This window comes from Cupressus sempervirens, chromosome 3 (assembly GCF_028749045.1).
Source record: "Cupressus sempervirens isolate cs-2001-9-10 chromosome 3, ASM2874904v1, whole genome shotgun sequence".
NCBI classification, from domain to species: Eukaryota; Viridiplantae; Streptophyta; class Pinopsida; order Cupressales; family Cupressaceae; genus Cupressus; species Cupressus sempervirens.
This window is the reverse complement of record NC_143120.1, coordinates 275,309,820-275,326,923: the sequence shown is the minus strand read 5'-3', so window position 1 is coordinate 275,326,923 and position 17,104 is coordinate 275,309,820. Positions and strand designations below refer to the sequence as shown.

At 32.3% G+C, this 17,104-nt stretch overlaps 1 protein-coding gene across 1 annotated transcript in view; it reads left to right on the top strand.

Moving 5' to 3' along the window:
* The window catches only part of LOC149566008 (3beta-hydroxysteroid-dehydrogenase/decarboxylase-like), a 39,054-nt gene extending 32,067 nt beyond the window's left edge, over positions 1 to 6,987 (top strand). Inside the window, exons 7-13 of the mRNA XM_089819458.1 lie at positions 4,384 to 4,582; positions 4,700 to 4,817; positions 4,916 to 5,090; positions 5,189 to 5,345; positions 6,170 to 6,236; positions 6,337 to 6,518; positions 6,710 to 6,987. Of these exons, the coding sequence (XP_089675584.1) occupies positions 4,384 to 4,582; positions 4,700 to 4,817; positions 4,916 to 5,090; positions 5,189 to 5,345; positions 6,170 to 6,236; positions 6,337 to 6,497 (877 nt within the window). The 3' untranslated portion in view covers positions 6,498 to 6,518; positions 6,710 to 6,987. The remainder of the gene's footprint in view (positions 1 to 4,383; positions 4,583 to 4,699; positions 4,818 to 4,915; positions 5,091 to 5,188; positions 5,346 to 6,169; positions 6,237 to 6,336; positions 6,519 to 6,709) is intronic.
* Positions 6,988 to 17,104: the final 10,117 nt, after the last annotated feature.

The following is a 17,104-nucleotide window of genomic DNA, read 5'->3' as shown; positions in this document are numbered from 1 at the left end:
GTGGGGGTGTGTGCAACAATGGTTATCTTCTAGGAATTGTGAAGGTAAAAGATGATGGAGGGAAGATACCCTTTCAAAAAGTGGAAAGCTTTTGTAATAGACAATCCCAGGTCCCAAATGACCAAAACAAGCTTAGATTTTCGCAAAAGGATTACTCTTGGGTGGGGAAAATAAATTTGATTTGCGATGGACACTAGTGCAAGTGCATTGGTGTCAAGGAGGATACAAGGTTGTGGACAAGGTGTCAATTAGCAAAAAGGATCAAGTTTTAGGTGAAATTAAGTTTTCCTAGGTTGTTTCAAAACTAGAAATGGTCAAAATGTAGCAATCCCTATTAGGTACATGAATAAAAGACACAAAACACTCTAGCAACCATTATCTTTCTTATATTTCTTTATAATTCTCTACTAATAACAAGCTTTGAAAGGGAAGTCTAACAAGCATTGAAAGGGAAGTCTACCAATCTAATACAACTGACTTGAGCTTACAACTATACTAATTGATATGTACTACTCCTGAAGGTTTCCATCACCAAGATGATACATTCATGCCTAAAGGTTTTTATCCAATGTGCCCAGATGTTGTACCAATGCTACTAACCCTAAAATGGGAGTTGGATAAAAATGCCTTTTAATTTGCCCAGTCTCCTATTTTATAGACCTAACTCCTAGTGATCCTCAATCATGGGAATTCAATTCACCTATTGTCAACTGTCAACTAACAATCATAGCCAATTTTTAAATTTGTGGTAGTTAACTGGTTAGTCTACCCCAAAATTAACCCCATTCCTAAAATGCAACATGCATTTCTAAGTGAAAACTAAAAGTAGCTATCAGCTTGTCTTATAGACAATTGCACTCGAACAATCCATTCACTAAATAACATTATAGTCGTGGCTCTAGAAAGAGGGCATAACAAAATGCATCCAAGTCCTATCTAATAGTGATGAACACAAAATGAATGCAAAATATAAAATGAAAAGTGCAAAGTATGTACTTTACAACTCTACGATGTGACACACATTCAAGTATTCAATGGTGAAACCAAACTGCATTGTCTAAAAGATGGAGAGTTAGAACATAAAATTACATGAGGGCCTTCTTTTTGACTAAAATCTTATGAACCAAATTATATTTGAACTCTAGGGTCATGATAAAGATAGTGGTGAACAAGCCAATTATATTTGATTACACACATTTGCAGAAAGAGTTTGATGAAGAAATCAAAATAGTGGGAAAAGCCAATGAACTCATAGAAAAGATTTACAATCCATTCGACAGATAATCCAAGACATTGAAAGAATATATATCCACTACGTTAGATTAAATGTCATTTTATGATAAAGTGATGAAGCTTGGACCATGTGCTTCAAAACTGCAAAAATATTCATGCAAACAAGTTATACTTTTTTGATGCTATTATTGAGAATGTGGCATCTAGTATTAGAATATTATAAAGTTTCTTTAATGGTCATCTTAGTATGTAGTTTATTAGGTAGTTTCTATTTTTTGTCTTTAATTCACGATTGTTTATTTTAGAAACGTTGTCTTTGCAAATCTATATAAGGAGCTTTCGTCTCCTTAGTTTAATACAACTACAACAATATTGATTTTCCATAAAATGGTATCAGAGTGGTTCAATGGAATTTCATAAAATTTGGCAGATTTTTAAGGAAAATTCGGACCTCTTTTGATCTAGTTTTTTTGGACAAATTTTCTTTATGATTTAAAAAAAATAAATTTGTTAGTATTTTATGAAACTTTTGTGGGTTGTCTTCAAGGATTTTTCTTGGAAATTACAAGCTTGGTTAAGGGTTTTGATTTTATGATTTCTTGGTTGCAGCAAAAGTATCTATTTTTTAGGGATGCATGTACTTGCATGTGTTGGTTCACCATGCGAAGTCTTGTGTTTTGCTTCCCTTAAAAAATTCTTATGGGTTTTCATAAATTTTTCCCTTAAAAAAAATTCTGATGAGTTTTCATAATTTTTTCCCTCAAATTTTTTTTTAATTTTATAATTTGCAAAGTTGTGTGGGACTCCTTTGTGGGTTTATAATTTTTTCCTCAAAACTTATCTGGTGGGTTTTACCATTTGTCTTGAAAAATGAAGCTTTAAATTGTTTGGTTTTGATTTATTTTTCACTTTAAAAATCATGTTGGGTTTTGATTGATTTTTCACCTCAAAAATCGTGTTTGATTTTTCTGATATTTTCTCCTAAAAAATAGTGCTTTTTTGCAGTCTGTTTTGGGGCATCATGCTCATCTACAAAGTTTGGAGGGTTTGTCGATTTTTTTGCAAAATTGTGCTAGTTGTTCTCAGTGTTTGTTTTTTACTCCAAGGAAGAGCAACTCCGTTATCCAACATGCTTTCTAGTAAGATGTTTTGCTGATTTTGGTAGGGTTAGTAGCAGATTCATCTTAGTTTCTAGCTCGTCTCTTGTTGCAAAACATTTTGAAGAAGGGGACACCCTTCTTTCTACATTTTTTGCCAAATTTTTGCTTCTTGGTTATTTACATTTTGTAGATCTAGGGAGGGTCCCAGTAGCAACAAATAGTTTTGAAGAATTTGTGACCAAAAGAAAATAATTAGACAATGACCATTAAGGGAGGGTATTAGAATATTATAATGTTTCTTTAATGGTCATCTTAGTTAGTCAATAGTTTATTAGGTAGTTTCTATTTCCGTCTTTAGTTCATGATTGTTTCTTTCATAGTTGGCAAAATCGCAGTTTAATCTGCAATTAGATACAAATCACCGACTTTATTTGTTGGGTGAATTTTTTGCAGAAAAAAGCATGGATTCCAAAAATTGGCCAGCCCCCAAAAGCTCGCAATTTTTCAATAAAAACTCGTCTGCACATTAGTTCCAGCAATATAGGCCAAAAACATTCCTTTTTCAATACCTTTTTTGTTTTGTGCATTTGGAGGCTTGAGGAGGGGAGAGAAGAAGGGTTCCTAGGCATTCTTAGGTGATTGCAAGCTATTGAAGGCAGATTTTAGTGGATTTGTAGAGGATTTGCATAGTCATGAACTTCACAGTCACGCAGCTCACACCCAATCTCAGTTTGGGGCACCTCTTCAAGGACTAGAACCCCTCTCTTTTTTGCTAGTAGAGTTGGAAAGAGGAAGATATGATTGTATTGATGTATTTACCATTAAGTATTTACTTCTAGATTTCTAGTTTGACAGAAACTATTTACTATTTTGCTTCTCGCCATCAACATTCCTCATGAGAATGAGATTTTGTACCCACTATGCATTTATACATATCTAAACTCTGTTTGTTTCTTTTGTGTTCTCTTTAATTAACTCATTAGAGGCATCTTCTCATGAAATTTGAAAAAAATGCATTTTGAATTTAATTTTAGTAGTTTTTTTAGGTTCCTGAGTTTTGTGGAGTTTTTTTTTCAAAAAATGGCCAATTTTTTTCCGAATAAACTTTTAGGGGGCTTGGTGAGTTGTTGCCGAGTCCGAGTTTTCCAACTATGGTTTCTTTTAGAAACATTGTCTTTGTAAATCTATATAAGGAGCTTTCATCTCCTTTGTTTAATACAACTGCAACAACATCGATGTATCATAACACCAAAGTGTGTAATCCAAAATGTTAATGCAAAATATACTATAAAATTAATTCCAAAAGGTTTTAAAATAATTTCCATGCACTGGAAATATCATATCATGTAGCATGCATTTGATCTTTTTGGAAGAACTATGATGAGAATGTTGAAATAATAATCAGAAACATTGATCTGCATTGAGGAGAAATAATTTGTATGGGAGGGGAGCCATTTTTGTGATGACAGAATAGGATGAAGTGGTGGTTTTGTACTAATATAGATTTGTTTACAAGGGAAGGGTAATCACACAAATGGCATTAAACGATGTTCACAAGTCTTATGAATGTATGAAGGATTATGGTGTGATCACGCCATAAAGCTGACACTGTATTTCCAGATTTCCATGAATTTTTTTATTATATGGTTTTTCATTATATTCGAATATTGTCTATATATTTCTTTATATTATTACCACTTCTATTTTGTAGTCTTGTTTGATGATGGTCATGTCTCCAAAATATTTTGTTCCAGATTAGAAAGGCCTAGGAGTGTTCTGACAGATCTTTCTCCATCCAAAATTATTAATGCTTCCATCTTAAAAAAAGTTTTGGACTTGAAAATGGTTATCCTGTATCAATATTACTACCCTTGTATTTATTATTACTTTACTTTTGAAAGAATGAACTTAGCTTTGAAGTCTGAAGATGCTTTCATTTGTGTATTGAGTATGAAGATACTATCATTTGGGAGTTGGATGTACATATACAGTGTGATTCGATGCATATTTTCTCTTTCTAATTCTAGCATTTTCTTCTATCAAATTGTAGGCCGAAAATCCATGTCCCTGTGAATCTGGTGATGCCTTTTGCTTGGATGATTGAATGGACCTACAAAAAGCTTGGTCCATTTGGAATGCCAGAGCCGCAGTTCACTCCTCAGAAGATTAGGCTGCTTACTTGTACAAGAACTTTCAATTGTTCAAAAGCTCGAAAATTTATCGGTTACTCACCTAGAGTATCCCTTCAGGTTGTCTTTAAATTCTGACCTGAAAAACAAGTATGGACACCATTTCTTAGGTATCTAGTACTTTTCATGCGAATTGAAGCACTCTCTCCTATCCATAGTTTTACTTGAAAAATGCAGGAAGGTATAAAACGGACAACTGAGGCTTTCCAACATTTAAGAGCTGGAGTACCTGATATAACTAAACGAGATTTTGATGAACCATCTAAAGCCTACAGATGGCTTGGTGGTGGAAGAGGTAAAAACTGCTTATCTAATGACTTGTTTTCTGGTTTGATATATTTGGTGAATGTGATTAAGATTTCATGTTGTATTTGAATTTATTTATCTTTGCAGTAGCTAATATACTTCTGTGGAGAGATGAGAAAGAGACATTCGGAATTATTTCAGCACTGGCAGTGGTCTTCTACTGCTTTTTCCTATCCGGATATACCTTTATACGTGCTGCAGCTGAACTGATCCTCCTGATCAGTGCGGTCTTGTTCATCCATGGTGTTCTGCCGCCAGCAGTGTTAGTCTTCTTAAACTTTACTTATAGGTTTGAAATGTGCTGTTACAATGATCCCTGGTTGAGAAATTCTAACCATGTAAAGGAAGTGAAATTGACAGACTTGGATATACAATTGAAAAGATTCCTCCTCCTGCTTTTCACATATCTGAAGAAACTGTACGGCATGCTTTTCTCTCTGTAAGATACACCTGGAACTCTGGAATAGCAATTTTGAAGTCTCTTTACGAGGGAAAGGATTGGATACTTTTTCTGAAGGTAATTGTCAATTGCTATCATCTAACTTGTATTTTACTTTACCACAGAACATGGATTTTGTTTCTTCTGCCTTGAGTTTGATGACATTGAAATTTAGAGTTAGACTACAATGGAACAATGATAATCTCTAGTCTACTGATAAAAACAAATGATAATCTTTAGTCTATGGTATTATGGCCATTGCCTTGAAAGGCTTGTGCACTGAATTACAAAAAATCCCAATATGAACAAATGCTTTCGAATCAGGCCAGTTAAGCTATGTATGATGGATTACATTCAAGTGTGCCTATTGCAATTTACTCCTTTGCAGGGGCGACAAACACCAATTCTGTTACAGAACCAGATATCCTAGGAGATCTGACAGTGATGATAATAAAATATTTTGTACCGTAGGCTAAATTGGTCTGTATAGAACCTATCAAAGTGCATTTATTTAGATATTTATTTTTTTCTACAGATGATTGCTAAGCTAGATGATAAATTATTCAAGCTCTGTTTTATTTTCTTGATTTGGGATCTCATATACTTAAATGTTTGCAAAATGAAATGCTTAAGTTTATTCAATAGGATACCTGGCAATGTAATAGTATAATTTTTAAGTCTCTTAGCTCTAAATTATTCCAATGACAGACCATGTAGTGTGATCAAATATTTTGATTAAAAAACTAATACACAATCTATTCCATAATAAATCAAGTTATGAATTGTGGAAATCTGATATCATTAATACAATTGCAATATTGGCTATATAGTTGTTTTGTCCTGTTAAAAAACAATGAATGTTTTTTATTACCTACTCTTGATGGCGTGGCTGATGTGACCAGGCAACAAGTCTTCTTTATTTTCTCAACATACTTGGATCGATCTCCTTTAACACCTTGCTTGCAACATGTAAGGATCTGGACTATACAAATTCCCACTTATTTCTATCCTTGTATTCTTATTTCTCTCTCAATACCGTGTTCCAAGTTACTAACTTTATGTTCTCCAGGTTTGATTTTAATGTTCTCTGCATTCTGCATATACGAGCAAAAGGAAGAAGAAATTGACTACCTCGCTCAAATTACAGTCGACGGCCTCGTGCATTTGAAGGAAGTATTGGTCAGAAAGTTGTCCGATAGATATGGACATTATCTTAAGAAAATACACTAGTTGAGCACTGTGAAATGTTCTGTAAGTATAGCCGTTTAACTAATCTTCCTCGTGTAAAAGAATTAATGTACATTTTATTTAGGCAGTTGAAGATATTGCCCAATGTGGCCAATTTCAAGTAAAAACTGCAATTGGCCATCAAATTTTGGAAACTCGAAACAAAAATATTAATGAAACAGAGACCTGACTTGTAATCTTTATCTGTATTCCAGAGAGATTTGCATGCGCCAAGATGAAGACTAGCCAAATCTGGTAGTAACCGCTGAGGAGAGCCTGCTGTTATCCGATTCATATGCTGTTTGTTCTGCAAAGCTGAAAGAGAATACGACTTGATCAATTGTATGAAAACGTACATCCTGCCAATATTTGTTCAGTAATGGAATTTTGGAAGCTTGATTTCATTCCATTTGAAGAGGGGCGGATACCTGGCCCTTATTGTAATTTCCTCGACTCTTATTTGTAATTAAAGAAGTCCAAATATTTTGGTTTCGATGAGGTTCTTATGTACATTTTTTAAAAATTTTTTTATGTACGTTTCCAACATTATTTTCCTTTGTTTTCCTTCTCGTTATAGTTCCGACGCATAAAATTACCGTGCTTTTTGTTACGAGAAAAGAGGGAGGGGGGAGAAGTGAGGGAAGCCATACAGCCACGAAAATGCACTTCTCTTACATTGTTTTTTCTAACTTTTTAAAAAATTGACTAAGTCCTCTCTTTCGTATGGAAATGCATTTTCGTGGCTGTATAGACGTTGTCGTGGATGTGAGCTTGTCAATTAATTATAAGAATTATTTTTCTCCTTAAAATCTTATGAACTTAATCTTACATTATTAATAAGATAAAATGAAATTAATTTGATGTCATATATGTAAAAAAGTCTTATTTCATTGGTTCTTATTATTTTTTATTATTTTTACGAAGTCATTTTTTCTCCTACACAAATATTAGTTCAAATATTTGAGCATGACAACCGTCATTTTTTCATGAAGGTTACGTGTCTCTTGTTACAATTTTGGAAATAATATGTAATGATTGCATAAGGACAAAACTTGTAGAACATGCATTCCCTTAATGTGATGAGGTGGAGATTCTTTGGAAAGTTTGGTACCTTAACTCTTGTGACAAAAAAAAGTTAGAATATATACACATTATAAAATAAGAATATGTATGCTAAAATTTAGAACTAATTTTTTTAATTTATTAATCAACCAAGTTTGCCAAAATTGTTTAATGTATTTGGCTAAGATCATTTTAAGGGGAATTATAGCTTCTGTATCCTAATAGGTGTGACCTTTTATTGTTGAGCAAATTTTTTCCATGAGGTAAATATATGATGTATAACATTTTTGAGGGGTGTGAAATCATCTGTGTTGCTTTGTGTTGTTTTGTTACCTTTCAATGTCTCTTATTTCCATTTTGATGGTTTGAAATACTTCATTTTGTCAAATCAATAGGACAAATTTAAATGCTAGAGAAGTTTCACTTTCCAGGCTTCTATTTCGTTGCTCTTTGTGCCTTTGTATCTCTGTCTTTCATAATGTTTGCCTTTCTATCCCTCTAGTTTGATTGTTATTTAAGTTTTCTAATTTCTAGGCTTTATTAGATCCAATAAAGTTGCAATCTCTTATTAATCATCAAGGTTTCCATGCTCTCCGATCAAAGTAAAAGTTTTTTGTTACCTAATCAATGATTTTTTTTTCATCTAATAAATTAATTTGCTTACTATCTATTAAGTTCTCCTTTCTCTGTTAGTATTATATGCTTGGATGGAAATTTTCATGTTTTTTTAACATTGATTTGGTCATGAAATTTGCTATGGTGTTTCCAATACCTAAGTTTAATCGCATGATAAATTATCCTCTTATTTGTAAGAGGCTTTCACAAGTGATGCACATTTAGTCAATTCCTAGAATTTAGCATTGTTGGTAATCCAAATCTTTCTTGTCAACTAGTACCAAATTTAGAACTTAGTGAGTTCTTGTATTCCTTCCCCCAACACGACAAAAGGTTAGGGGTTTGCTCACAACCTTTTTCCTTTCATTGTGTGAGACTGAGTAGTTGGGGTGTGCCTTGAAGTAGGGGGGCAGCCGATCAACTATATAATCCTTTTGCATCCCTCCAATTCTAGTTGGGGATTGTCCATAATGCTCGTGTTGGATTATTCTATTTTTTATGAAAATGAGTGCAACTTGTGGCATGAATTTTAAAGGTATTTATCGTATTAATGTCATTTGTTCTTATGTTACACCTCAATTCTATTAATTTAATTTGAATCTTTGGTTAAAGAGGAGGGAGTGGTTCTAGTAGTAGTAGGTTCTTACCACTTGTATAACATTTACATGAGCATAATCATTTCCCATCATGATAACAAGGGCTACAAAATGATTAAGGTTATTATAATCATATTTTTGTGAGCTAGAATGTCCTTGAAAAACACATTTTAGATGCCCAACTTTCGAAATCCGTGCGTAAAAAATCCTACTTCTAGTTATGAAATTTTTTATACCTTTAGATATTATCATGTTACATGTTGAATCATTCAGTAGGTTGGCCACAAAAATTAGAAACCCTCCCAAAAATTGCCTAGATATTATTTTGAACTTTATATATATAATGAATTCTAAAGTCCCAAATCCATTGTGATAGCCTAGGTTTTCAAAATGATTAGCAGTAAATCACTTTGAATTTTTCCAGAAGAAAACCTTCCATATGTGCACCTAGACCAACTAACACCATAGGATATTTTCATTTTGAAGGAAAGTTGGACTTGAGGAACATTGCTAGTGTCTATAGATGAGTCTCCAAAAACCAAAAAAAACTATTGCTTACTCTACGCTAAAAATGTCTGTGCAGAATACAATAAAAAACAACATCAATCCAATCGGAAGAATATTTCAATTGCATACAATTTACTTATTCCATAGTCTTAATAGCTAGGGGTTAGGGACTAGACATTTTCTCAGGGTAGCTCATCTTCAACGGGTTGGGAAGACTACAACCTTGCAATTTTGATTTCCTCCAAAACCACTCCGCCCTTGGTGAGCCTATTACCTCAAAAACTAGGCATTATCAAATAGACTGCATCCAATTGGAGTTTAGGAGTCCTCACCACTAGTATGATAAACAATTCTCTTATATGTAATCCTATTTAGGATGACATTATGTTACTTTCTTTTGTAAGTAGTTGTATCATCTATTTGTATAGTTTTGTATATGTTGAAGTTGATGAAAGCTCGACCCCACAACTCCCAAGAATCACTAAATGCAAACACCTGTCACAAAAAGAGAGAAACAAAGGCTATGGAGGATGGAATTCACATATCCATAGAGGAAACATTGAGAAAAAAGAGAAATGACTATTAATCAAAAAGTGTTGTTAATGAAGTAAATTACAAAACGAGATCTATCCTTATAAAGGAGATAAAAAACCTAAAAGGTAAAACCTAGGTTGCATGATAATAATTGATAAAAGAATTAATTATTATATGTCTAAAGTTTAGCTGAAGTAAATTAGAGTTAATAAGGAAACACCTTATTACTCTAGCACCTCGCCTCACCCCCTTAAGAAAAACTTAGGGAGTAGTTAAAAATGTAGAAACTAATACTGAAAGTAAATTTGGTTCTCGAAAATAAGGCTTAATGAGGCACCCAAACATGACCAAATCTCTCTAAAGAGGAGTAATAGAGGAAACCACATGAAAAAAAACCCTGCTCCAAGAAGGGATGAAAATAATACTGAAAGAACTAGTGAAGGATTGAAGAAACCTCCAAAATAGAGAATGTCCTAGAAGATAGGAACAAAACGATGATCATAAAGAACACCATTGAAGCATGTAGAAGCTGCAAAGCTCTGTCAAAAATAATTGCTGATCTGAAGAACCTACACTAAAATTGAATCTGACTAGGCAAAGAAGACTATAATTTGCACAAGAGCTCCCAAAAGACACCACTTGAATCATGAGGCATACAAAGGAAAACAACTGAACTTGAAGATATAGATGGCATAAAACACCAACTTGCCTAAAGAGTCAATCAATTGAACATGGAAGGTTGCATCCAAAGTAGGAATGAAAAGAAAAGCGTTTATATGGTAAATAATCCATCTCACCAAAAGCATCCGCCTAGTACATAGGAACAAATACTAAATACATAACTCACTCCATTGAACCAAGTAAGCACAAGAACCAATAGAAGAACCTCCATAATGCATATAAGGGTGAGGTGACATGCAATTGGAAAAGTGGGCCAATAGAACTGCATGTCAAGGAATCACAATCAAGATGCACAAAATAATACATATGTGTGTACTAAGGTGATCAATCTTAGACACATCATGAGGCTAATGTCACATGAGGGAAACTTACTGGACAAAGGAAGATGACAAACAAAGCTAAACCATCAACCCCCCATGACACTTTCATCATAGTAGTGCATGTATAATAAGACACAAGATATGGTGAATCCCAAGAATACAGTAATATGTATGAGTGCCCTCAAATGACATTGCTCAAATAAGAAGGAGAAACAAGACAAATGAAAATATAGAAGAAATATGACACTTTATCTCAATGCGTTTGTAAAAATACATACAATAGATGTCTACAAAGACCAAAAGAGAGATAAGGTTGAAGAGAGATAAGTCTGATACAACAAATAGTACAACCCATGAAAAATAATTTGAAGCAACAAAATTGATCTCCAAACTTGAAACAACCAAGATATTCATCATAATGCAAAAATGCAAAAAATTGAATAGGATGTACCTAGAGAAAAATCTAGAAAATCAACCAGCATCACTGGAACGAGTACAAAAAGACCTTTTCAATGATACAAATAATTCCCAAATTAGAGATCAGTTGCTCAAGCTATGTCTCTCAGAGTGCATAATAAAACTCTTGACTATGATAGCAAACACAAAGTCATAAAAATGCATCAAAACTAAAAATTAATTGCCCCAATTCAAAGGGCTGGGAACTAGCTTTCTGATGATATCTTGTTTGCCAAAAACGGAGTCCATATGAGCAAGATATGACAAAAAAAATCACAGATAGGTCCAAACTAAGCCAGAAGGGCTTATAGGGTCATTGATGCAATGCTGACGTTAGTAAGTGATGAGCCCAAATTTGATGGTCAAACAATCATTGAGGCAAAAAAATGCCAAAAGAAATGATCAAGTAGCTAGAAAAAATATCCAATTTGGCAGAAAATCAATGTCGCCGAAAAAAAGTCAACTGTCAAAAAAGCCTATGTTGCCGAAAAAATAATCCAGTTGTCGAAAAAGTTATAATCTTGCCAGGAAAATAGAGTTTGGTGCGAAAAAATACGAGTAGCCATAAATACAAAGAATATTTGGAGAATCTTCATGAAGGCATCAAAATATTCATAGGCACTAATAATGTCATAAACATCCTATAATGCCTACCCTTAGTTTACTTTTCAAATTGTATTGCCATATTCTTTTAGGCCAGTTTTATGATTATCAATACTTGGTTATCGGATTTGATTAAATGTTATTTCATACTTAGTTAATTATTTGATGTATGACTTAGTTATTTCATGCATTCAAGATTATTTCGATGATGATATATGTATGTTCATTTAGTGATTTTGATTATCTCATGATTATAGATAGATGGAGTACTTATATGCAGTTCTATGGTTACTTACCCTATACTTGCATGTGTCATAGTCACCTACTAGTCAGGATCTACATGATGCACCACTCCCTACCATTGTATATTTAGTTTAGATTATATGTTTATGTACATGCATAGATTTTATGCAAATTGTAGATACCGGGCATCAACTTCTCTGAATTGCCAGGATGAGCATGCCCTATCACAATATCTTAATGGTATAAGTGGGGAGATAATTCTTGAGTCCAAATCCTAAACCTAAGCCAATTGTCCTAGAAATTAGGACAAGTATCTAAGTTTTTTACCTGTCCAAATTTGTCAAGTGACGTGAATTCATGATTTTGACCTTAGAGTTTGATTATGTTCTTTGTCTTTAGTTGAGTTGTCATATTTGGTCTTGTGGGTCTGTTGTGATTTTTAGTTATAATTAAATCAAATTACAAGAGTGTTTAATGATTTAATTTTATGAAAATTTTATAAAGAAAATTTGATATTTAATTATATTTAATTAATTAAGAAATTAATTAAATTAAACAATTAAAATTAAAAGGTTTTATTAAAGTTCTAATTTTGGCATAACTATATTTATTTAATTTAATAATAATTATTTAGGATTTTCATTTTAATAATAAAATCTAACTTATATTATTAGTTGAATTAATAAATATATTATTAAAATATGTTTTGTGAATTAATTAAATAGAGAAAGTAATTGATTTAATAAAGATATTTTAATTAAAGTGCAAAAGTTGGTGCATGAAATTAAAATATAATAAAGTAATTAAGAAAAGGGGTTTCACATGATTGCACAATCTAAGCCCTAATTTGGGGAACAACTCTTTATTAAGAAATTAGATCTCATTTCTCCATACCGAGGTTTGAAGGAGCGGATTACCGAGAATAGGGTTTTTGAAAGAAAAAAATCCGCTTGCGAGCTTTGTGCATTCGTTGTTTAGCATTAGATCTAGGTAGAATCTTGTGGGTTTTGTGCAATAGATTCGTCCTTTGAAAATTTTGTCTTCTATGTTTCTTCTTATGAGTCTGTTTTCAAAATTTCAATTAGGTTGAAATCCTTGATGCAAATTTTATTGTTCCTTGTTTCGAAATCATTTGTATATGGATTAAGAATTAGAAATCCGCATTTTGTAAATTTTTAGCAAGTTTCCATTTTGAGAAATTCTTCATTTATAACAGGTTTCTGTTTCGAGAACATTTCCATTTTTAGTAGGTTTCCATTTCAGAAAAGTTTTTCTGAAGATTAATAAATATAAAGTTATTTTGGTAATAATTGATAACAATTATTAATAATTTTAATAAATATTTTTAAAATTTTAAATTTAATTATTTAAAAATATAATTTATTACTTCATTATTTAAATATAATTTTAAAATAATTTGAAATCAAAAAAATATTTGGGAGAAATAATGATTTTTTATAAGCTTGGATGTGTTTATATGGTTCAAATATATGAAAATAATTTGTAATACTAGGTAAATTTTATTATTCAAAAACCTTAGTAATTATAATACTTTGAGAAGATGAAAATTGGAGCTCTATTTGCATATCAAAACTTTGTGTTTTGAAAATGAATTAAACTATGAAAATAATATTTAAAAATGTTGTTGACATGTACATTGTATTTCATGTTGGGTTTCAGGTTTGACTTAGTACTTTGACCAAACTAGGATGTTTACCAAAGGCTTGGGGGTTTTGTCCTCTGATGATATTATGTACACAATCTTTTATACCTGACCATTGTAATGTACTCACATGTCTTTTATGATGAGTTTGATCTGTTGATTGTTATTGCTTTCCAACTCTTGTGTAGAAATGAGGTGAATGGTGTGACTTTTTTGGTGTAACCTTTGAGCCTTTGATTAGTTATCTTTGGATGCTTTCCAGTTGCTTATAAAAGACTAAGGTGATTATTGTGTTTTATCTTTGGGTGCTTTCCAGCTACTTTCATAGGGCTGAGGTGATATTGAGGTTTGTCTTTAAGTGCTTTCTAGGCACTTGTAAAGGACTGAGGTGATTACTATGTTTTATCTATAGGTGCTTTTCAGTCGCTTTTAAAAGGTTGAGGTGAAAATTGTGATTTTATGAGTTGTACTTTTATGAGCCTAGGGTAGGTAATATATGTGTACATTGGGAAGTGGCTTGCAATGGAAGTCAGAGCCCCAAGTGGCTACCTAGGTAACCCATTGTAAGTTGTTTTAATAAATGATAAAATTTCATTAAATGAGTTTTAAAATGAATTAATAAGAGTCAACATTTTTCCTCGTCCATGTCTCAAGTGCCAGTATAGGCTAGAATGGGAGTAGAGAGGATGCATGGTTTTGACCTTGTTTCGTTAGTATGCCTTGTCTATACGAAAGGATACTGGTGCCACATAGAGACACTAGGGGGGATGAAGTCTAGAGAGGCTTCCAAGGTAACCTTAGAGCTGGCTCATGTGATGACACTTGCCCACTTATATAGTAGATTTCCTCTGTGTCTTTTTTGCCTCTAGTATTAGTTTACTTGTGTCTTGGTACCCTTTGAGATAGTTTGCTTTCAGGTGTTTCCTTGACCTAGATGTTGGTTATGACTTTTATTTTGAAATCCTTATGGGACTTGAGTTCATCTCATATGTATAGTGGGAGTGGGTCATTTAGGTTCCACGAGGTTTGGTGGTAGTGCATTTTTCTTATACCATTGAGATCTGACAGCTAGATGTCATTACTGGATGTACTTGTGCAGTTCTACATTTCTTTTTAATCTTGTATTTTTTTTGGATGGTTATGTCTTGTTATATTGTATTTGATTTTAGAAATCTTACAAGATGATGCAATTTATTTTATGGTGTATATTCTTTAAGCTTTTCATACCATGTGACTTGTATAGTGGATGATTATGCATTTTGATTATTGCCAAGTGACATTGTGTAATTATATATTATTTAAATAGATTCATTCTTGTAGTTATTCTTGACGTGGATTTATTATATATTAGATTTAGTATTAAATAAACTTAAATGTGATTCAACATCATGGGACCCTTAAGAGATGTAATCTATTTATGTATTGCTTATGTATGTGTGTATGTTATTGTTTCCACTATATTATATCTGTTGTTGTTAAGTTATTATCTTTCAAAAAAAATGTTTGGCAAACTTAGTGAAACTTTAGGTTAATTTCTTTTGGGTTCCCTAGCGAGGCCCTACATCTGGTATCAAAGCCAAAGTTTATGCATTGGGAGCTCTAGGTTATATTAGAATGCTACCGGTTGTCAACTAGTTAATTGAAATGAAACTTAAATAATCTTATGTATCTTTTACAAACTTGAACACTCAAACTAGTTAAACTGAAATGAAACTTAAGCAGTGTCATGTATTTATTACAACTTGAACACTTGGAAACCTTAAGCTTGATTCTTGAAACATAGAAAAAGGCAAAACTTGAATTGGTCTTGAGATTGGATTTTAAACGTATTTTATTATGATGGTACTTTAAGGTGGTATGCCTTTGTTGACTTTGTGAGCATTTTTGTTGTCCTTGCTTGGGTGTTTTCAATGGAATCTTATCCTGCTATTGGGGGAAAGGGTGTTATGGGACTTGCACAGTGAGTGCCTTAGTTTTATCTTTCTTGTAGGCATCTAGGAGTAAGCCTAAGTTTAGGGGTAGTGGATGTAATGCCTACCCCTAGTTTACTTTTTAAATTGTATTGCCAGATTCTTTTAGGCCAATTTTATGATTATCAATACTTGGTTACTAGATTTGATTAAATATTATTTCATACTTAGTTGATTATTTGATGTATGACTTAGTTATTTCATGTGTTCAAGATTATTTCGACGATGATATATGTATGTTCATATAGTGATTTCAGTTATCTCACGATGATAGATAGATGGAGTATTTATATGAAATTCAATGGTTACTTACCCCATACTTGCATGTGTATGGTCTATTTTTTTGTTTTATTTTATGGTTGACATTTTTGATGTGATTGAGGGAGGGAGTCGTAGTCACCTGCTAGTCAGGATCTACACAATGCACCACTCCCCACTATTACCTATTTAGTTTAGATTATATGTGTATGTACATGTGTGAATTTTATACAAATTGCAGGTACTGGATATCAACTTCCCTGAACTACTAGGATGAGCATGCCCTATCACAGTATCTCAATGCTATAAGTGGGGAGATAATTCTTGAGTTTGAATCCTAAACCTGGGCCAATTGTTCCATAAATTGGAACAAGTATCTAAGTTGTTTACCCATCCAAATTTGTCAAGTGATGTGAATTCATAATTTTGACCCTGGAGTTTGATTATATTCTTTGTCTTTAGTTGAGTTGTTGTATTTAGTCTCATGGGACTATTATGGTTTTTAGTTATAATTGAATCAATTAAAAGAGTATTTAATGATTTAATTTAATAGAATTTTTTAAAAGAAATTTGATATTCAATTATATTTAATTAATTGAGAAATCAATTAAATTAAAAATTAAAAATTAAAAGATTTTCTTAAAGTTCTAATTTTGGCATAACTATATTTATTTAATTTAATAATAATAATTTAGGAGTTTGATTTTAATAATAAACTCTAAATAATATTATTAGTTGAATTAATAAATATATTATTCAAATATGTCTCATGAATTAATTAAATAGAGAAAGAAATTGATTTAATAAATATATTTTAATTAAAGTGCAAAAGTTGGTGCATGAAATTAAAATATAATAAAGTAATTAAGAAAAGTGGTTTCATGTGATTGAACAATCGAAGCCCTAATTTGGAGAAAAACTCTTTATTAGGAAATTAGTTCATTTCTCCATACTGAGGTTTAGAGGAGCCGAGAAGAGGGTTTTCAAAAGAAAAATAATTTGAACTTGTGAGCTTCGTGCATCCATTGTTTAACATAAGATCTAGGTAGGATCTTGTGGGATTTGTGCATTAGATTCATCCTTTGAAATTCCTATCTTCTCT